Source organism: Microcebus murinus, chromosome 29 (assembly GCF_040939455.1).
Source record: "Microcebus murinus isolate Inina chromosome 29, M.murinus_Inina_mat1.0, whole genome shotgun sequence".
NCBI lineage: Eukaryota > Metazoa > Chordata > Mammalia > Primates > Cheirogaleidae > Microcebus > Microcebus murinus.
In genome coordinates, this window is record NC_134132.1 from 9,866,270 (window position 1) to 9,890,410 (window position 24,141).

General features: G+C 35.2%; 1 protein-coding gene across 1 annotated transcript in view; it reads right to left on the minus strand.

Moving 5' to 3' along the window:
• Positions 1–2,784: 2,784 nt before the first annotated feature.
• Positions 2,785–24,141, minus strand: part of MMRN1 (multimerin 1) — a 47,800-nt gene continuing 26,443 nt past the window's right edge. The window contains exons 5-9 of the mRNA XM_012774020.2: positions 20,598–20,702; positions 18,963–19,136; positions 11,686–13,674; positions 4,943–5,095; positions 2,785–3,662 (exon numbers count right to left, since the gene is read on the minus strand). Coding sequence (XP_012629474.1) covers positions 3,241–3,662; positions 4,943–5,095; positions 11,686–13,674; positions 18,963–19,136; positions 20,598–20,702 — 2,843 coding nt within the window. The 3' untranslated portion in view covers positions 2,785–3,240. The remainder of the gene's footprint in view (positions 3,663–4,942; positions 5,096–11,685; positions 13,675–18,962; positions 19,137–20,597; positions 20,703–24,141) is intronic.

Genomic DNA, 24,141 nt, shown 5'->3' on the forward strand with positions numbered 1-24,141 from the left:
CAATGCCTAATTTGTATTAGTTTATTCTTCCAAAATGAGAGTTTTGACTGGTGAAAGAGAGTCAGGAAGAACAATTTTAGGCACACGTGGTTTTGAATATGAAGTCTCTCAATTCCTGGAGTGATCCAAAAGGAGGTAATGGAAGATTGGTCAAGAGTGCAATTAAAAGAGGAGGGTGATTATTAATGATCAATTTTCCATTCTTACAGAACAACCCATGATTCTAGTAGTAGTAAATGTCTGGATGACAACGGATAAGGTATTTGAAATGCAGCACTTTTTGGTACTGATTTACTTGATATTTATTTTTATACTATTTGTTACATGTAATTTATTGTGCTTGTTGTAAGTTACATATTTATATTTCTTTAGTAATTATTAATTATTTAGCAATGAATAATGAATAGATTTTAGATTGTTGTCATTAATTAGGACTGGTGTACTTTGGGAGCTGGCTGGGCAGATAGGTGAGAGATAAGGCTTTGAAATTAAATCTATAAAATAATATCTAAGATAGTCAGCTATCTTCATAGAAGAAATCAAGGAAAATTCCAGCGCTGTATTTTTTCTACATGGGTAAGTCTGACCATGACAATTGGAAACCCATTACTAAATTTTCTTACATTATATTGAGTGGCTTTTGAAAACATAGCCAAACAAGTTCATAGCAATGTAAAAGTTGCTATAATGCCTCTAGGCTATTGGTGATGGCTTGGTATTTAATTGTATACTCTATAAATGTGCACAAAAAATAAGAAATAGTATTAATAATTAAATTCCCAAATACCAAAGCATCATTTAATGCTAAATGTTCTAAATTATCTAATTACAAAATAAATAAGTTAAATTGGGCATTGCAATGGTGGATATTGTCAAAGGATTTACTTCCTTCTGTTCTGGTAATATTAAAGAAAAGTGATACATTGAAATCACTGAAATCCATGTTGAAAAGCATATTTGGAAAGCAAAAACTAAATTTTGATCTGTATTACTTGAAGAAATAAAATGAAAAACATTCTAGAGTACAGTGAATTTTTAGGCAGGGACCGGAGAAATTATCAAAACTTTTCCAATGTTTTTGAAAATGACACATTTATACATAACGAGATAAAAATTGTCAGTAATCAGCTCCAGGTTTCAGCTTGTAGATCACACTCTTTTTCTGACTGCCTAAATCTAGTGAAACTGGGTTATGAAGGCCAGTTACTTTGACTCCACTTGGGATATTCTAATGGACAGTACTCACTTTAGAGTTCTTTGCAGGTTTGACCAAGGTTTGTTAGGATGCAGTTTGAAATCTTCTTCTGCATAATTATGGTGAGATTCTTGGATGTTGCAGTGTGTTGATTCTTCTTTATTGCTTGGTAGTACAGATATATCAAAATTTGCTTAACCAATTTGTCTATTGCTGGACATGTGGGTGATTCCCAGTTTTCAGCTATTACAAATAAAGCAACTATGAACATTTGTGTACGAGTCTTTGTATGGACATATGTTTTCAAGTTTTGGCAAATTTGAAAAATTTTCAAGTTTCAACTATGATATAAATAGAAGATAGTGCTTTCACTTTTAAGATTGGCAATATTTTTTAAAAATTGTGAATTTTGAGGAGGATTATGGAGGATAAAGAGCATTCTTATTCATATCGATGGAACTATAGATTGGTACAAATATTTTTAAAAGCAATCGGATAATACCTGTAAAAATTGAAAAGTATGTTTATGTTTTTGTTCCAGAAATTCTCCAGCATTTGCTGTAATATTGGAGAAATTGCTTAACTTCTTCTATGTGGCTCTTTCTAATTCGCAGGAAGAGAATGAATGATAACAGGTAATACATATTTCATAGTTTAACACATTTGTCAGGTTATAGTGAGCATTAAACAAATTAATTCACAAAAAATGCTTGCCATACCAAAATTTTTTGTTATCATTTTTATTGCTACTTATGGGAATCTATTTTTTAGAAATAATTCATCAAATATGTAAGAAGTGTATTTTCAAAAACGTTCACCACAATATCGTTAAAATAAAAAATTAGAGATAACTTCAATGTCCGTTGGTAAGGGATAAGTTAAATAAATGTTGCTGTATCTGTGGGAGGCAATATAGCAAAAGGATGGGCGTAAGCTCTAGGGAAGATACGGCCCGATTCCAATCCCACCTCAGTCCTCATATGATGTGGGCCTCGGACCATTCCTTTAACTCACTGTGTCTTCGTTTCTTCAACTATAAAAATAATGGTAATAATAAGAATAGGGGCAGATCTGCATGGATTGCCATAGAAGGATATTTATTAGGAAAAGGTTTTATTTTTCTCCCTGTAGATGTTGTATGATCCATCATAGATGGATCCTGTAGATGTTGTATGATTCATCATACAACATCTACAGGGAGAAAAATAAAACCTTTTCCTAATAAATATCCTTCTATGGCAATCCATGCAGATCTGCCCCTATTCTTATATGATATGTATACGTATACATATATATATAGTATACTATATATATATACATATATATACATATACTATATACATATACTATATATATACACATATACTATATATATAATATATATATATATATAGTCTCAGACTTGGATATAAATGTCCAAATATGTGTTGATTTCTACTCTATCCTCTAATTACAGAAAAAGAACAATAGTTAAGCATATTTTAAGTTTTTAATTCAACTTTCTTAGCTTTGATTCCAAATGAAAATTTTAGTATGCAAAGCTGAACAACTCAACAGTAAAGAGGAAAAATAAAAGTTTAAAAAAGCACTTTTCCGTCTTTGAGTAATTTATTTGAATTTGTGAATCTAGGAAATGTATGTTATATATTTATACACAGAGGGAATAACAAAAGTTGTGTTTTATTGAAAAGAATACTGTGACTGATAATGCTGTATGATTGCCATTTTAGAATGTTACTTTACATTGAAATGACTTAACATGAAGGAACAAAGATAGGAATAGTTATGCTAACAATTTCACTTTTTTTTTCTGCGCCACTACATTTCTTTAGGAGCAAAAAGAACTCCTTCATATACAGGCTATTCAAAAGATATCCAAACGATTTTATGAAACAAGCATACAACTTTACTCAGATTAAAAAGGAAGTTAGTTTAAGGGTTTCATTTTATGTAGAGAAACCAAAACAGAGCAGATGTGAATGCAAAGATAAATAAAAACACTGGCTGTTTCTCCATAAAGGTGACAGTCTGTCTTTCATGCTAACTTAGGTACGATACAACAAGTAACCACTAAATGTAGTGACAGGGGGGATCTTGGCAGGGATTGTTCCTTTTGCAAGTCGCAACCAGACTTCCTGCCCATAATTTAACTCCAATAAGGCGTCCCCTGTCAGAACCCTATCACAACGTGTTTCACTGTCAATGTTCTCGGACTCGAATGCAAGCTTGTCTTTTCCATCAACCACTAAAAATCCAGAGATATGAGCACTAAAGGACTCAATGGTATACTTGAAAACATACACTCCGAGATATGGAACTCTGAATTTTCCAGTTCTTGGCGTATAGGAAGCTCCATAATTGACATCCAAATTGTTAAACAGGATAGGGCCAGGTGTAGTCATTCCGTATGAATGAGATGCAAAAAACGCCACCATCGGTGCATATCTATAAGATCCTTTGGAAAAATCTGTTAGAGGGGGAAAAAAATGGCAAGAGTTAATTTTCACGTTTTTATCTTATTTTGTCTTTCTTTGTATCTTTATCATTTTATCTCAGTTACAAAAAGGCTTAGCAGAAGGAAAAAGTTCATCTATCAAAATTTAACAAGGGTATATTCGAGTGGTTGCCTGCCTCTTTTCTTGGAGGAATTGCCCTAAATCGCTTAGTATCTTGGAGCCTCAGTTTCTCCATTTAGATCAGGATAGAATGAACAGAAAAATAACATTTGATACCTCCCTTATAGAAATGCCTCAAAGACGAATTTACATGTTGCTTTGATCTCCCAAGAGATAATGGAATTCAAAGCACTCTGTGATTATTATGGTATGCCAGAATTGTTTTAAAGCCCCTTGCAGGGATTGAAGCTGACATGATGTAGAAACAATTTTTCCAACACCTTGTCAAGCAGTTTCCAGAGGCTAAAACGAAAACCAAATAAAGCCATATTCACTGTAGAAAAGTAGACAAAAGCAATTTTCTGTGTAATTAATGCCAAGTGTACTCACAAAGGCTGAGATTTAAAAATAGACTAAAAAAATTTACTCTTCATTATACAGGATATTATTAAGAAAAGCCTGATTTGAAACATAAATTTTGCTGTCATTAAAGAGAACATATTTTAAATGCTGCACATGTTTTCCTGTATGAAAAACAGAAATGGTGCACTCTTGAAGTAAATCTCAAGCAACCAATACTTATGAATTTAAATGGACAAAAAAAGGCATCTTGTTTTACTTAATACATCCGAGCACGTTCTAATAGTCCTCACCCGGTCAAAATAGCACTATTAGCTTAACCTTCACAGAAAACGTGTTGCTAAGCACGGATTAAAGCCTTATCTAAATGCCCATACCTGACATGAATCAAAGGCGTATTTATGTAACAACTTGTTTGAGGGGAAAGAGTTTATACCAGTCAGGTATATTAATATACACCTGCATTTTCTTTAAAAGGTGAACCAGAGGGAAAAAGTATGGGGTGTAGAATTTTCCATGAACTGCCTCTAGTATACCAACACTGAAAATTTCAGCAAGTGCATGTAAATAAGAATTTGTCTGACAAAAAGACATTTCCACTTGTAAATCCGGTGCATTATTCAGTACGTTTCAGAAGTAAAAGGAATTCATTGTCACGTGGAGCCAGGTTAAGCAGGTTGAAATATTCACTTGCAAATAGTTTCAAACATGGTTCTGTTTATGACATTGAGCAAACCCAAAGGATGCATATACTTTTTGTTGTTGTTGTTACCTGGAGCTAAAGCGTTTTCTTCCACCAGCTTGACGGTGCAGTTGTCACCGGTGAATGGGTGTCGGCAGGCACAGGTAAAGCCGGCCCTTCCGTTTATACACGTGCCCCCGTTCTGGCATGGGAGCCCACTGCAGCCTGAATACTCCTCTGTCACTGGAAAAGAATCAAGATAAAGGAGGATAAAGTGACCTGTTTTCCTGTTGATCTCAAATCACAGTTTGTAGCAGAATTGGAAAAACACCGAATTTGAAATAAGGAAAATGGGTTCCTAAGCCCACGTGTCAACGTGGTCATGAACGTGGACTTCACGTAAATCCCTCAGCTCTGATCTCCCTCTCCCCTTCTGTGAAGTGGGGAGAATTCTGTGATTCATTGCACTTATTTGTGTGACGTGTTAACATTTTGATCAAATGTAGAACCAAGTAGAATTATCTAGAATTCTAAGTAAAATTTAATAGAACTTAGTTCTAAGTAGAACTAAGTTACTTAGAACTACTTACTAAGAACTAAGTAGAACTAAGTTCTAAGAACTAACTTAGAACTAACTTAGTTCTAGAACTAAGTAGAATTACTAGAATTCTCTAGACACCGACTATATTCGGAACGGGTACATGATAAAGGTAATGTTTCAAATTATTGGAGAAGAAAAATGTCTATTCAATACGTGGGACTAAGACAATTGGATATCTATAAAAACACAAATTCCATGGGTACAAAAATATTAAATGTGACCAAAAGACCATACGATTGTATTACAATCAAATAAAGTAGGATATCTTTGAAGAGCTTTAACATTTTAAAAAGCTCCTTCAAAGCAAAACAAAACAAAAACAAGCCATAAGAGGAAGAAAAAATTCTCACTTGGGATCATGTAAAAATTAAAATGTATTTGCAATGAAAGCCACCCTTATTAAAGTTCAATGATAAGTGATAAATTAAGAGAAAATATTTTTAACAGACATAACAATATAATGAGTAATATCTAGAACATATGAAAAGCTCTCATAAGTCCAAAGGGAAAGAAACACCCTCTCCTAAAAAAATGAAAAATGGGCAAATGATATGAGCAGGCAAAGCACCAAACAAAAATCACAAACGCTCACTAAAAGTTTTACAACATATGCAACTTCACTACTAATTAAGGAATAATAAACGTAACAATATTAACATTTTCATATCGGATGGCAACATTTAAAAAGACAGAAAACAGTCAGGCAACATGAGGGAAAACGGGCCTTTTCATACAACATTGGCTAAAGCTTAAATTGTCATTAGACTTTTTAACAGGAACATAGTTATCAGCATTAAAAAGCATTGTTGGCATCATCCATTACTGGAGCCAGACATTTCTCTGGGCTGAATACATACACTCAGACATCCTTGTCCATGCGCACAAAGCTAATTCTTTAAGGATGGCATTCTTTGCATTATTGAAAAATTAAAAGACTCAAATGACCACTGATACAGGACTTGTTAAATGATTGACAACATATTCCCACTGAGGAATAGTAGGCGGCAGTTAAAGAATGAGGTAGACCCCCAACATATTTGCTTTACCGAAGACAGTAAGTTACAGTTTGAATATTACATGGAGAATAATATCATCTATTTAGAAAACTTCGAGTTATGAATATGGTTATATACATAATTATGTAAATGCAGAAAAAAGATAAGAATATAGCACTTACACTACTTGCCACAGTTACCGCTATGGCGCCACCTTGTGGCAACAGTGTAAATAGATTACAATTCACTCATTTGAAACTGTGATTGTGAGGATTTTTAAATTGGAAGTGATTTGCTTTGTTTAATATTTTTCTCACGAAGTAAGAACTACACATATTTTGTGTACATTATGTTTCATATCTATGTAATTAAAATTCTCATACAATTTGACCACATTGTGTATGCTTCTATTATTAGAATTTTTTGCAAAGAAAAAATATTCATATATTAATTATGTAATTAGAAACTTATTTCAATTATTTTGGTATATGCTCTGTGATATTCTATAAATTATTTTCCTCACTGAGAAAAATATTTTATGTATCTAATATCTTTTTTTTTTTTTTTTTTTCTACAGGATTTTGCATGCCGATCTAATATCTTTTAACAAATATTTCAAACTGGTCCACAATTCTTTAACTTCATTTCTCTAATGTCATTTCTCGACCATGTGAATAGGTGATCAAACCCTTTCTTTTCTTTTTTTTGAGACAGAGTCTCACTCTGTTGACCAGGCTAGAGTGCCGTGGCATCAGCCTAGCTCACAGCAACCTCAAACTCCTGGGCTCAAGCGATCCTCCTGCCTCAACATCCCGAGTAGCTGGGACTACAGGCATGTGCCACCATGCCTGGCTAATTTTTTTTCTATATATTTTTAGCTGTCCAAATAATTTCTTTCTATTTTTTAGTAGAGACGGGGTCTCACTCTTGCTCAGGCTGGTCTTGAACTCCTGAACTCAAACAATCCACCTGCCTCGGCCTCCCAGGGTGCTAAGATTACAGGCATGAGCCACTGTGCCAGGCCCAAACCCTTTCTTTTGCTGTTAGCTATCATTAGCTATCATTCTAGAACTTAGCTCATTACTTGCCAGCTTTAGAGACATGAATGTGTCTCCATTACCTGTACAAATGTGAATTCTTTATACCAAAACATTGGCTTCGTTTAGTTTTACATTCTCTGAATCTAACGTAGAGATTGACTCACAGAAGACTGTTCAATGAATGTGTTTCTCTAAGAAGGAATTAATGGCAGACCAGTTAACCAAATTGTGTTTCAAATCGTAGGCATCAAAGAAACAGCCTATGGGTGAGTAATGGCTCCTGTGATTCTTGCTTGGTAAGTACACAAGCACATACAGTAACTATGTGAACGGAACCGCTGTTCTGTCCTGTTTCCTTTCTAATATCATACCAACTGTTATAAGGGAATTTTGGTTCAGAAAATGTGATCATCAAATGCCTGGGCTTCCGACTGTTCACCTTGGGTATCCTGGCTACTTTATTGTAGGCCAAGGTGCAGAAAAGGACTGTCAATTTTGTCAGCATCCTCTCTTCAACTGTCACCATCCTTCCACATTAAGGGGAATCGTATGGAAATGGGGGCGGGGGGAGGGGGAAATCTTTTCTTCTCCCAGAGAGCCATGAGCACAAAGTAGTTCATTTAATATTCTCTTCAACACTGATATGTTTTATTGACACAAAATTGAGGAGGCCATCCCCGGTACATAGGCCTGCTAGCCGACTCTGACACAAAGAATAACTTTAAGATCATGTGCAGAAAAGAGTGAACACAGCGTGCCTGAGACTGTTGTCTTTATAGCAAGGCCCACTTGGAAGGTCGTGCCCTGGGCTGACATCTGGGAACTTGACTTCTCTCCCTTTCCTAACTGGTAAGTGTCATTTGCTGTGCCTAGACTTTGTATAAACAACATGGTTTATGCTGAACATCTGTTTTCCTTCTGAGAGTCTGGAGCTTTGTATGTACTAGGCAGAGGGGGTGCCTATGTGACTAGCCCCCAGTAAAACCCATGGAGATCTGATAGGCTTCTCTGGGAAGAATTATTGTACTTGTCACTATATTTTTTTGTGGCTAGAAAAAGGGGCACACAGAAACGTTCTCCTTTGTGGGAGGGAGAGAGCATAAAGAATCCTGTGCCTGGATTTCTCCAGATTCTGCTTATATCTTTTTCCCTAGCTGAGTGTATTGTGTATCTTTTTATCCTAATAAACCTTAGCTGAGAACGCAACTAAATTCCAAGTCCTATGAGTGCTTCTGTTGAATCGTCAAATGTTTCCTTGGTGTAGGGGACCTTCTAAAACTGATCATAACTTTTTATATTAAAGCAAATAGCTTTCAAAATTTAATTGGCTTCTATTCAGCCATTTTGTGCAGAAGACAATTTATTAGTTATTTTGAGTTTATTTGAAAATGTTATTTTTTATATATATACAGAAAATCATATAAATAGTAGAAAATCTCTTGGAGAAAACCATTCTTAAATTGTTTTGCAGATTTTTTTCAGTACTTATCAATGCACATGTTTTTATACAGTTAAGTCTTTATATTTTGTATCCTGTTCTTTTTGATTCATCATTATATGATAAGCATAAATGAAGTTATAAGCATGTGCTGACTTTAAAACAGACAAAAAAAGTAAAGGTTAGGGACAATGGAATGCCACGAGTTCGTAAATTATGTTGACACATGGACATAATTATAAGTCAAATATTAAGTGAACATATTAAGAAAATAAAAATATAAGCATTAAATATAGCCAAGGAAATTGCATCATATAGTCATAACTAACTTAACAATATACTGTATGCAGATTATTTCTTTGTTCCTCAAAGTAAACTTGTAAGGTGTGTAGGTTATTCTTATTTTATAAATAAGGAAAGAACAGCTTAGAAAAATAAATGACTTATCATAAATAAATACATTGGTTTATGACTCCAAACTCAGTGCTCATTAGTCATCACAATTGCCTCTATGCAAAGTCACAAAATTTAGAAACGACTTTAAAGTGACATAAAACACTTAAGTAGTCACTAGGTCCTTATTTTTCTCCTTTAATTTGCTTATATTCACAACAAGGATAATTTTTTTTAAAGTATTTGGTACACCACCAAATGTTTAATGGAATGTAATCTTTCTTAGGAGTATATAATTAATTGCGAATGAAAGAGGTTTTTATTAAGGAGAGCTAAATTGGCAAAGACTAGGGAAAGGGTTGAAATAAAAAGTCAAGGGTCTCCCACGCAGGAGGCGCGCATGCTCAGTAGCGGGGACCCTGACTGCGCTGAGACAAGATTCAGCTGCTCTCGGAAGGGCAACCAGCCAACGTCTCTCTGCGGGGAGAAGTCTGCCAATTGCTGCACAAACAAATCTTCAAAGATGAAATAAAAACCTCTTGGTGTCTATTAGAATATTGTTTAGAGACAAATCAAATATTTAGCCATTGAACCAGAAGAGCTTATCAGCAATGGCCTATGAGGAATCAGAATTAGCATAATTAAATGGCTCAAAAGGAAGTGACAGGGGTGCATGCTTTAAACGGTGCCCTCCTTCTGCATCCGTCAAAGGAAGAGCTTGGGAATAACGGATGGGGACTTTCAATAACGACCCACTGGCCATGTCACAGAAGAGCCGAACTGAGAAGTAGCACCTTTGATTCCTCAGGGTACAGAAACAATTTGTCATTTGGAACATTCAGACATGGCTGGACTCTGGAAACATATGACACATGGAACAGTAGCAACAGGAAGACAAGAAAGGCATGAGAACATTTCCAATCATCTCTTGGAGGACAGTGGTTGAGGACTGAACCCCAAGTCCGATCAACCAGGAGTCAGGCTCTATCACTTCCTAGTTGAATGGCCTTTAGGCAGGACACTTTAATGAATGCCCATGAGGGTTATTTTACACATTTGCAAAACAAGAAATAATAATACCTACCTTATAGGTATTGTTAAATGAAATAATGAATACTGTATAATTTGTACAGTATCTGGGATATAATAAATGTTAACAAATAGTCTCTAATATTATAATATTAGATTAATATTAACTCATCACCAGTTTTATGGCCCACAGAAGCAGGGCCAGGTTAACAGGCATGCAAACCTATCACCCACTTAAAAGGGCCCCAAATTTATGTTTCTGAACCTGAATAGAATCATGCCTACCTTGCATATAGAATTAGGTCAATATATTTTTGTTGCCTTGACATTGTTATTGGTATCTTTATTGAGATATAATAAAGAACTTGTAATTAATTATAAATTTTAGTAGATAAGTATATAAAAAATTCTCCTCACAGTAAATAAAGAAACATCAAGCAATTTTATCAAGGAATCATTGGGAAAAAGAGCATCAGAACTTAATTCTTTCCTATTGTTAGCCCATTTAATCCATATTAAGTCAATCATAATAAATATCTAAATATGATTTTTGTAAGGTCCTAACATACATTTGTTATGCTATCAAAGTTTATAAGTCTTAAGTGCTAGGAAATTTTTTTACCTCGATTAATTTTCAGGCTATTTAAACCTCATAGTTACTGAGTAGATACTATACATATTTTTTTGGTTTAGGAAGAAAAATGACATAGCTTGTCTGGTGTATGATCACACATATTGTAGAGCTTAAATGAAGCTCATGTTGAAGTTCCCACACGAAGACCAAGGATTGAAACAGTATGGAAAAAGAACAACACATTATTTTTCCTAAAATTGTTATAAGAACAATTGTATCTTGTATTGAGATACTGCCTTTCTTTGGGAAACATGTAAGTCTAAATGGTTTGTTCTGTTTTCCTACCAAGGTAAAATTAGTTCTCCTAGGTCAGATTAATTTAGGGGAGTCAGAAATAAACACAGTCATTTAAATACTGGAGAGAATTCAACTCTGTGAATAGTAGAGAGAATTTAACAATATTCTGTGATTTTTAATATTATTAAAACATTTGGAGATTAAATATGAGGAATCATATCATGTTAGAATAATAATGATCATCCCCTTGCAATTAAAAACCAATAGAATACAAAATTTAGACAAATGGGCATATAATTTAACAGCTGATTCATAGGAGAGGCACTGATTTTTGCATTGCTTGACTATCCACCCAAGTTCACATATGCACCTTTTATGTTTTACGGTCTTGCTAAACTATACAGATCTACTAAATATCATTTAAAGAAAGAGAGGTTAAAAGTTTTTTTTTTCAGTATTAGCTTACCAGGATATATAACGTTGTCTGTGTTTCTTTGATTCCGGCCTATCAGGACAGTGGTAAGGTTCACTGTTGGTTTCTTAGGTGTATTAGGTTTCTTTAGCAATGATTTTACTTGCTTCTGAGACTTGACAACATTTGCCACATTTCCAGATAGTGATCGATCTATATACCAAGTTAAATTAGATAGGGCAGCTTGAGTTTTTACTTCAATTATCGGTTCCACCAATTCCATCAGACCTTTCTGGAAAAGCTGAATATCTGGCATGGAATCCTTGATCCACTTGGGTATGGTGGCGTTCAGTTCTGACATACTTGTAGAAGCATTATGACACATTGTTAAGACTTCATAGAGAGTTTTGTTAAGCAAAGCGAAGCTAATGGAAAAATGGATGGATTTTGCTTCCAGTGCCTTAAATCTGGAATTTAATACCTGCAGTTGAAGATCCTGATTTCTCTCATTTGTAGCCACATTGCCTTTTTTAAGTGAAATATAATACGGTATGAGCGTCTGGCTCACTTTAGACTCGATGCCTTGCAACCGAGTTTCAACATTTTCGGAAATCTTAGTGGCTAAGAGTATCTTTTCTTCCAGGTGACTCATAGTTTGCTGCTGTACTCTCGCTTGGGAAGTGGTTTCGTTGAACATTTGATAAATCTTTTGGAAGTTGGACTGGCTCAGCTTCTCATCTTTAGGAATGTCGGCAAGAGCCTTAGCAACTTGCAAAACAAAGTTGTATCTCTGATTATCATTGACCAAAATCTGAATAGAATCATTTAAACGTTGGAATTGAGAAATAAATGTCAAAACGGCTTCCATATCTGGGGGACATTTATGACGGGCCTCGAGATTATACTTAATGGCATTTAAAGTCTCTTTTAGCACATAGTTGTCTTGAATGAAATCAGTAGCATTATTTATAACAATCATTGTCTTATTTAGGCCGTCTTCCATTTCTAAGGCATATTCATTGATACGTCTTTCTAAGACATCAGCACGGCTCTGGGCTTCATTTCTAAGGAAGTTGTATCTTTTTGTAAGTTCTTTAATAAGAAAATTCAGACTATTGACAGCAGTAGTCAGATTTTCTAGCTTTTTCCTCGTAACTGCTGCTTCCTTTGGTTGCTGATGTGTCACGGTCTGTTGAAGCGAAGCTCCTTGCTCAAGCAGGGGTTGAAGGATCTCCATGTCATAAGTCAAATCATTTAGTTGCTCGGTCATCTTATCCATCTTATCGTCCATTGGGAAGAGGATCTCAGCTAACGTTTGGTTTAGCACGTGTACGTTCTCCTCTGTGTCCTTGAGTTGAAACTTAAAGTCGCTTCTGCACTTAGATAACATGGCTTCACATTCCCCCCTGACCGTTTCTTTCTCCACCTCCAAAGCGATGGTGAGATTGTTAATCTTGCTGTCTTGGGCGTGCAAATGGTCAAACACTCGCAGCATCATCAAACCCTGCTTCTTCATAGTCTCCTGCAGAGTGGGCAGGTACTCAGTGGCGTTATTGGTAACGGATTCTGCACCTGGAATGCTCTTCTGCTCTGATGCTTTCTCAGTTGCTAAAAGCTGCTCGTGCACCTCTTTCATCTTAGAAAGAGTCCTGTTGAGGGATTCGTAATACAGGATGCTTCTCGAGCGCTCCTGTTCTACAGCTCCTTCTAACTGAGACTGCTTTATTTCCAGTTCTTTAATGGGCTTCTCACATGTGAAAGTCATTTCTTGCCTTACATTCACGATGCGATTCCTTAGATTTTCTACATCCGTCAAAGTGGGCCTATTTTCTTGCATGAAAACAGACTTTTGCTGGACGGCTATTGAAACTACGGATTTGTTGACTTTTTGAACGAATTGCCTGGTGTTTTCAAGGTCCTCTGATAGACTTGACACAGTCTTGAAGAGCTGTGCTACCGTCTCTTGCATGTCATTTTGAAAAATTTTAAATTGTTCTCTTACTATGTCCTTCACCAGCTCATTGATGCTTTTGGATTTTAGACCTAAAGAAGGAAATAATAAACAATAATACATGATTTTAAATAAGACTTTAGACATCCCTAAAAAGATAAAAAAAAATTGAGACTAAACACTAATGACATGTAATAATGAAAATGCTACTTGAATACATTTAATTATGAAATTTTTTAAATTGCTATAACTCATAAAAGGTGATCATCTCCTTAAATAAGAAGTCAGAGGAAAAATCACTTGTGGTACATAGTAGAATATACTAGAATTATAAACTAAGATTCTATGGACAAAAGATATAAAGGAACTACTAGACCCTTGTATGCAGTAATTCAAGGTCTAATCTTAGTCTTATATGAAAATAAATGGCTCTGGGCTTTGTGCCTTAGTAAATAATACCTGGTGTTAGCTCATGACCGTGTTATTAGGTTTCTAGTAATTAGGCTTCAGAGCTTATGTTTTGAGCTTATAAAAGCTAATAAATTGACTGCAGAGAAGAACCTTAATGAGATTCTTAAGTGAGGAAAAATGAAGTAATATTCATAAGATTTAGCTATCATTTATAATAATAGGAAAATAATAATGAGAGGTTTCAGGATTGTGAAACTAACTCAACCACAAATGAAAACAGAAATTCGAGATATACCTGATTATCATAATATGATGTTAAGTTTTAGATAAAAGAGAAGAGGAAACTAGCCATTAATGATACAAATACTGGTATCTTCAATATTATAAAGCAAAGACTAATCATAAGCCAAGACTGGCATAGGCCCTAAAAGTAGCATTTAAAAAAGAAAAAACGGAAAAGAAAAGGATACTGGACTATTCTGAACTATTTAGAATAGCAAATGAATATTTAAAAATATAAAAAGAAACCTGTTGCATACAGAGACAGAAAACAGGAAAAAAATAAAACATATGCTTTTGAGGTATAGTTACATGAATAGTAAATATCTAGCTACAAGGCACACATAAATGGAAGACATGTCCATTCAAATTCAAAATAGAGGCAATAAAAATAATGTAAAATACAGGCAACATAATGTGAAGCATTTTAAACAGGAAAGTCTGTACAATAGGATATTGACAAATGAGTTGTGGCTACCATGTAGCCTATTCAAGAAAGATCATTATAGGATAAAAATACATATAGGTTCTACATGTCTCTATTTTGTAAGCAAGGTTCTAAAAGTCTTTAACATGCATGAGGGACTTACATAATTGTGAAAGAGCAATTATAAAAAGTAGTATGGGCCGGGCGCGGTGGCTCACGCCTGTAATCCTAGCACTCTGGGAGGCCGAGGCGGGCGGATTGCTCAAGGTCAGGAGTTCAAAACCAGCCTGAGCAAGAGCGAGACCCCGTCTCTACTATAAATAGAAAGAAACTAATTGGCCAACTGATATATATATTAAAAAATTAGCCGGGCATGGTGGCGCATGCCTGTAGTCCCAGCTACTCAGGAGGCTGAGACAGAAGGATCGCTCGAGCCCAGGAGTTTGAGGTTGCTGTGAGCTAGGCTGACGCCACGGCACTCACACTAGCCTGGGCAACAAAGCGAGACTCTGTCTCAAAAAAAAAAAAAAAAAAAGTAGTATGATGTATTGCTTGAGCATCTTGATTTTAATTCATTTGGTACAAAGACAAAGCTATCAATGTGATGGTTTTGATTAATAAACATTTCCCTGGAAATCCTACACCTTAAAAATCAATGGTACCAAATGAAGAAAAAGGAAAAGATATTTCATTTGACCTTTTCTAAATCTAGTCAAGACTGAAATAAAAGTCCAAAAAAACAAAAAAAATAAGTAAAGATTAATTTGTATGTAAAAGAAAAAAATGTGAAGTATGGACTAGTAATCAATAACACACAGCACCAAAATACTAAGGAAAGGTGAAATTAATTAGAAAAGACTAAATAGCCATAATTAAGAGGAATGATACAGAAATAGTCCTAGCTTTGGTATCTAATAACATGGATAATCACACCAGAAAAATTTTAAAGTATTTTTATTTTCTAAATTTTGCTTAGCATTTAACCAGTCACTCATTTATTCAACAAATATTCATTAAGTACATTCTATATGCTACATAGAAAATGAAATTTGGAAAATTAGGTTCTGGTGGTAAAATCGAATATGTTAACTTCACTGAGAATAAGGTGCTGCTCAATAGCAGTTATTTTTACTGTTCTTTCTACGAGATCATTTAATCATTTCCCTTTGGTTAAAATTATCTTTCATTCTCATGGCACCAAAAATTTGATTGCATGCAATAACATATTTAAGGTTGTGTATTAGACTTTCGTTTAGTTATAACCTTATAATTTTGACTTTAAAATGTTTTATGAGATTAAAAAAGATAAAATACAACTTAAACTTTATTGACTTAATTAATTAGTTGTGAACAATAACAGTAGGCATTTAACTTCAGCAAACAAAAAACTACATAGCCTGAAAGTCAAAATAAAAAATGATAATAGTTAAAAACACTGTAGCTAGATATTTAGTACAGAATCTCGGTCAACATAATTAGGGGAAAAAAAGAATATGAAAAATATGAGGTACTTGAGCAGTTATGTTTTAAAACCTTTATAGAAAAATGGGCTAAAGAAAGGGTTAAATCACAGTAGTTTCTGAAATGATATAAAACACACAATTAGCTTAAAAATTTGTTCTGGGATAAGGAGCTATTCAGATACATTTCTACAGTTTGTTACTAAAAGAGCATTGGTGCAAGAATATAATTTTTTAAAAACACGTCAAAGTGCTTTATGTTAACATCTGAGTGGGTATATTATTTTAATTCTCTTTGATTCTGTTTCATGTGTCTATATGCTTCTACTTTCTTAAAAAGGTGGGATTGTATTTGGTGATTTAACAAATATATTTGTTACCAGCCATCTTGGCATGACCCTTCTCTGATTGTGAATGTTTGGCCTTTTCATAACATTCAGATACCTCTTAAGGAGTTGAGACATTTGATTTTCAACAGTTTCTATGGCTACTGGCAGATTAAGCAGTGTTTTCACCTGGGACATAAACTGTGGGAGGAAGCGATGGTTTTGTGGCTCAAGCAGGGCACCTTGGGGGTGGGTTTAGTTTTTGTTTCCTGTAAGAATATTCATTAACTACAAGCCCTCCAGTTCTTATAATTAATGATTGCACTCAGTACACAACTAATCCCTCCTATTGAGGAGGGAGTTTCATTATTGTTGCTGTTGCTATGTGTTTTTTTTTCCTGTGTCAATGTCAGAATTTGTGTTAGTAGCCTCATAGGTCACTAAAAGCAGGTGACAGGCCTAATTCTCTCAGGTCATGAGAACCAAATGTCTCTACACAAATTTCATTCACATAGTTATGGTCAATTATGTACTGTTTCTATTTGACTTCTTTATTATATTATCACTTCAGGGAAATAATGGTTCTCTCTGATATTTGGACACCCTAAGTTTGGCCATATCAAATATGCAGGACAGGGGCTTTCTTTCAGTGGCTGAATAGCAACAATTATTTACATGATTTACAAAAAAAAATCATGATTGTTGTTGAGCTACGTAAGTATCTGTACTGGTAGGTGGTATGCCAAATCTCCAGCTATTTATCTTTTTTTATCTGAGAACCACAATGGAGAAAAAAATAACTTATGAGAAATGGGGTTGTACAGTGATAGTTTTTAAGTGAGTAAAGCAAAGGAAAAGGGACCAGTAACCCTGAAACTTGGAAACATACAATAAATCCAATGAATTGGGACATTCCAAGTGAACCAAACTCTTTGCCTACAACATCCAAGCCCTACCTGAAACCCCTTGCCTACAACATCCAAGCCCTACCTGAAACCCCTTTGCCTGGATAACTCCTCCTGACCCTTCACTCACTGCTTACGATTGCTCCTTTTTCTGGAGGCCTTCCCTGGTCCCCTTAGAATGGATTTGCTGCAAGTCTCAAATGGTCCCATTCTACCCTGTGCATAACACTATCATAACGCTATTACAGCAACTACTTGCTATATATACCTCTCCCGTGGCAGGTAGAATTATGCACACTCCTTTCCCTCAAGAGCCTCCAGAAAGGAACAACCTAATTTCAAGCCTGTTGCTTCAAGAGCACAAAAGCCAAGCAAAGCCTATTCGCTTTTATAAAGAAATTATTCTTTAATTAACAATTAAGTAATAATTTAACCACTATTCTTCATTAACAGTATTGAGACAGCCATGCATGTAGCTGCCTTGATAATCCATCTCTTAGCTTCATCTTTTTTTTCCCATAAAATTTACTTTTATTGATTTGTTTATCTTTTAATTTTTATGGGTACAGAATAGTTGTATATCTTTATAGGGCACATGTGATGTTTTGATACAGACATACAATGTGAATTAATCAAATCAGGATAATCGGGGTATCCATCACCATTGGCATTTATCATTTCTTTGTGTTAGGAACATTCCAATTCCACCCTTTTAGGTATTTTAAAGTATACTCTAATTTGTTGTGATATCAAATATTGTTCATTCTATTTAACTGTATTTTTGCACCCATGAACCATCCCCATTTTATCCCTCCCTCCTCACTACCCTTCCCAATCTCTGGTAACCATCCTTCTGCTCACTATCTCCATAAGATTAATTGTTTTTAGTATTTAGCTCCCACATGTGAATGAGAACATGGGAGACTGATCTTTCTGTGCTTGGCTTGTTTCACTTAACATAATGCTCTCCAGTTCCATCCATGTTGTTAAAAATGGCAGTATTTTATTCTTTTTAGTGGCTGCATAATATTCCACTGTCTATATGTACCACAATTTCTTTATCTATTCATTTGTTGATGGACAGTTAGGTTGATTCTAAATCTTGACTATTGTGAATAGTCCTGCAATAAACATGGGAGTGCAGATATCTTTTCAATAAACTGATTTCTCCTCCCATGGACATATATATCCCAGCAGTGGGATTTCTTGGTCATATAGTAGTTCCCTCAACCTCATCTTTATTGTTGAACTGGATCCCACAATGGAAGTAAATTAAGTATGGCTCATTTTAGCTAGAAATAAGTGCAACTTAAGCTAGATACATAATGCCAATCAACCAGATGGAATAATCATTCAGTCAATGATTAGACTATATAGTAAAGAAAATTTAGATAATTAAAATTATTTCAGAAGTTTAGTGATTTGAAAATATCTCATTCAAATATTGCCTGTCATAAATTTCCATACCATGTACTGTAAAGCAAAGATTGCAAAGTGATGCGAGGAAAGAGAAATAAATCATTTGCTTTTTGTCTTAACTGAATGAAGTAGCTAATTTTATTTTATTTTTACCTTTTAGAAAAGATTGAAATTCTCTGCCTTTTTCTTCACTGATTTTCCCTTCTAGGGAGGAGTAAGTGCTCCTTACGTCATTCACAGCCAAAGAAATATTATCAATCTTCTTCTGCAGAAGAGTCAGTTTTGTTGCCTGGGAGTTCATCTGGTCAGACAGTTTTTGTATCACTGCTGCACATAAAAGGAGAGAATATTGGAGCCATTGAAAATAACTTTAAAACCACTCAAATTTTGTAAGTTTAAAGGTAATTCAAATAAACCATCTTTGCACTAACACATTTGAAAAATAGACCATATTCACTTAGCAAATGACAACTGAATGTTAAGACTATTTAAGTGTAGAAATTTGCAAACAAAAAAAAAAGTATTATAATATCTTAGGTTTCTGAAATGTTTTAACTTTGCCCAGAATTTTCAGTCTTTTAAAAAAAAATTTCAAAAGAGTTGCTACACTCTCAATAGATGAAAAAATGGAAGGTCAGAAAACCAAAATAATTTGCTTGAAGTTGCCCAACTAATGGCTTATCTTTGGCTTCCAAATCCAATGCCCCAGCTTTAAAAATGTGCAGCTATGTGTGTGTGTGTAAATATGTATACACATATACATGTGTATATACTTATACACACTTATATATGTGTATATATATTTATACACACACATATATATGTAGTTGTAACTATATTCTTAGAATTTTGCTGTTTACTGAGATATTCTTTAATAAGAAATAAGATTTAGAATTTAGTTATGATCACTTTATATAGCAATGATGCTCTCTATCCCATTGTACATATACATTTATATGTAAATGTACAATGTACATATACATTTGTATATACATGTATATACATTTGTATATACAATGTACATATACGTTTCAGCAATTCAGGAATTTTATAGTATTTTATAAAGATACTGAATTCCAATCCCTTAATAAATTACAGTGCAATTTCTAAGGCATATTCACCTGCATTCTGAAAGAGAACCCTGTACGTCACATTTCTCAATTTGAGTGTCTTGTTTTGTATGACTGCCAAACATAGTGACTAGAGATGTTTTTTAGCATTAACCAACCTTATGTTTCTAAGAACTAAAGTCTAAATGAAATGAAAAAGCATTTATGTTAGAAAAATGATAAAATATGTGACATGCCAACTTTGGATCAACACGAGGTTCCTGTTGGTTCTTAGCCACAATTTCTTTTCTTAGTGATCAATACCCTTCAATGATCTCTTATCAACCAATGAAAGAGAGCCTTTCAAGTTCTCTTAACGTGATCAAACCTTTCCTTCCATGTCAAGATTCTTCCATGATCATCCTGTTTAGAGGACAAAATTTGCTTTCCTTTTGGAAACCTGTGATTTTTCTTACGATCTAGTATCACAGCATTTTTACTCTCCTGTGTTTGCACACAGAGCTTCAGAGATTATGTTGATGCATGGTCCGTTCAGTCTGGGAACCTACCGCTCACCCGCAATTTTTCCCAACATCCAGCACCAACAGAAAAGAACGGAGAGGTATGTTAATGCGTCACCCTCAAACATTTGGCGGCTAAGAGATTTCTTGTTTGGAAATGGTAATAAATAGTGTCGACAACAATTGAGTTGGAGATGACAGTAATTACAAGCTATGACCTGAGTCCCCACAATCCTGCTGCTGCTGCTCCGCTGACCCTCTGCCAATAGCTGCGTGACTTTCAGCCTGGTTGGCGTGCATCATCAGTGGCGGCTCTTCCTGGGCTGGACAGAAGCAGAAAGAGAAGAGGGAGGGTTAAGCACTAGGACTGCCCTCGTGGTTTCCAGTCCGGAGCAGCAATGTGGCTGACAGCCATTTTCCAGGGTGCTGAAGCATTGAAGCATGATGGTCTGGGATGATTGCACAGTGAGCTGCTCCGCCCCCGGCCACAGGGCAATATGACACCAATTGCAGTTGGAAGTGCACGACTCTAATTCTGCCTGGGAAGAATAAAATTATTCGGGCCTCCTTTGGGCGAAAATGGATGGTAGTTTGGGGGAGCCGTGCAAACCAGCAGATGTAAACTGCCTGCATAATTGAAAGGATTTTAAACATCCGCTGTGTTAAAAGCTATCGCAGCTTTCTAAGTGGACGGCCACAAAGGCTGGTTGTTTAACAAGGCAATTGCCAACTGGTGGTCTACTTGGAAATAAGGGAGAGCCACACATTTCTCACCGGAAAATACAGCTATTTAAGGAATAGTGCCACTTAAATGAGTCGCTCTCGGGTTTTTGAAAAATACATAGTCTCGAAATGGGCTAAAAGTAAAGGTCAACTATTATAGGCATATTTCAAGGAGATCAACACGTCGAACTCAGTAACATTTCAGACATATAGAAATTCTTGTAAAAATAAATTTACTCTGCCAAGGAATGGCTTCCCATTTTTCCATGAATCAAGGAATATTTTAAATGGCTAAATAGTATTTCTCTGGGGATAATAATTTAGAGGGAAGATTTATTAAAAATACTGAACAGGTTGAATAATATATGTCTGTAATTTACAGACGTCTAATGACCAATGTATCCATCGAAGTCTGCATATCATACATGAGGAAACAAGTGTTTGGTGTTTGGTTGTGTTTCTTCCCATGTGAAATTATGAACCAGCGAAACTGCACCTCTGAAACGTGTTAATTATGGTCCCCAAGGCATGGGTGGCTGTGACAATAATATTGAGGCTTCTCTTACTCCATACAAAGTATAATATATTTGACTGTAATTTGATTTCGCCTCTACTATTAGATTGAACTTTGCCTTCTTTTTCAGGACATTGAGCTAAATTAAATTTCCATTCATGTCCAAGATTTTTATTTTGATTCTGTCTCTTTTTTTAACTTTCTTTTCCTCCACTATATTACATAAAGTCCTGAGTGATTTTTGGTTTATTTAGTGGACAAAAGCAATCTAAACCTGGGGAAAGGTATAACTACTTGTGGGCTGAAGAAGGTGGGGAAAAGTGTTGATCTTCTGCTAAATCCTAGCAATAAGGTTCTTATAAACTGGGCATGATGCATGCACGTGCCTGTGTTTCAGCTACTCACGAGGCTAAGAGTTCAAGGCCAGCCTGAGGAATATAGTGAGACCCTCATCTCTAAAATAATTTTAAAAGTTTTAAAATAAGGTTCTTATAGCCTAAGTTCAAATTAATTCATACAAATATGTCCATTAAATGATTGCATACATTTTTTAAATCATGGCTCCTCCTTAGCTGGTATAATAAAGCATTTTGGGTTTTTTTCCTGGCAGCTTAAATGTAAATGTACCCAAGTGTAACTAGAGAGTAAAGCCATGGTTCTCAAACTGGATGCTCTGAGTCAGTAGTATCAGCATCACCTGGGAATTTTTGGCACTGTAAATTCTAGGGCCCCACCCTACACCTACTAACTTAAGAAACACTTAAAGTCTTAACAAATTTAAGAAACTCTGGAGTAAGGCAGCAATCTGTGCTTTAACGAGCCCTCCAGGTGATTCTAATGCACACTGAAGTTTGAAAACCACTGCAATAAAATGTCAAGATAAATCCTCCTTTAGCACCCTCCCACCTTAACTATTTTCCCTGTTTTCTCTGAGCAGTGGTAGCATGCTCAGGATACAAATTTACAAATATTGATAGCAGTAAGAACAGGTGGATTTAACAAGATGAAAAATGGTCTTTCCCTGATTAACTTTTTGAGCTAGATCATAGGGAGAAAAACCAGCAGGTGTATTTAAAGGCAGCCGCCATAGCTCTGTCCGTGGTGGACAGCTTTGTACTTTGTACAAAGTATCCACCACGGAAGGAAGGCATATCTGTGTGAAAACAAAGGCTACATTGTGTTAGGGCATACAAAGTAACCATTCAAGTTTCCTTTTCTGTCATTAACTTCTGACACGTTATTTTTTTACGACCCTTTGAATACTGGTTTTTCCAGCATGGATGGAAATCAAAAGTTCCTGTTTTGTTTAGGGGCAATATATGCAACCCTAACAATATTTGTACCCCCATAATATGAAAAAATAAAAAATAAAAGAATAAGTTCCTGTGAACCTTGAAACATTAAGTGTCTGTGTTCTTTCCATTTCTCCGCCTGAGATTCTGATTCATTAGATCTATTCTGGGGAATTGGGCACTTGTGTATTTTTTTAAACACTACTGGTGATTTTGATGCATAGCCCTGGATAGAAACAGTCATTTAAAACAAATTGCTAAATTTTCTGATTCTAACAGGTAAATTCATTGTTAGAAGGCGGAACATACCAATATTTTCATACTAAAATCGCAATCCAGAAATCAATTTGCACAGATTTTTTAAACAGCATGCCTGTTGATAACAAGGGCATAAGTTCAAGACATGATTTATTAAAAGTCAAACCAATGAAAACCTTGAGTATTGCATCATTCCATAAGGAAGTGGACCGTTACAAAGTGTAAGTGAAGTGGAGTGGGGGTGCAAGGTGCTTTTCACAGCTTCCAGATGCACTCATGTAGATATTGCCATTCCCTATTGTTACAACACAAGATCCCTGAAGACTTAATGCTCAGCGTGGAAGCATAGGAACAGTGTTCCAGTTGCCTTTGCACCAATCAGTTCTAGAGCCCACTGACAAATTTAGAATGTCTCAGAAATAAAATCTCCTTTCCACTCAAAAACTAGACTATTGCTCTTTACTCCCATCCGGCAACATTCCATATTCCCCAACTCCAAGACTGTGTTTAGCTAGTACATACCAATGTGGTCTACCAATTTTTAAAACATTGAAATTAAGCCATATCTGTTGGCAAAAACATCATTATAAAGTGTAACAACTGACAAACTTAGTTATAAAAATTATAATATTAACTTATTCCAAGTTAATTGTGAGTACATAATAAAGGAGTTATTTTGTAGGATACATGATGAATGGAATTCCTATCGTGGCAACATCTGAGAACTATTTTTCAGAATTAGCATTTTCTTGGACCCATGCCATGCACTGCTAGACTTCATAAAATATCCAGTATTTTGGCCGGGCGTGGTGGCTCATGCCTGTAATCCCAGCACTCTGGGAGGCCGAGGCGGGTGGATTGCTGAAGGTCAGGAGTTCGAAACCAGCCTGAGCAACAGCTAGACCTGTCTCTACTAAAAATAGAAAGAAATTACCTGGACAACTAAATATATATATATATATATATATATATATA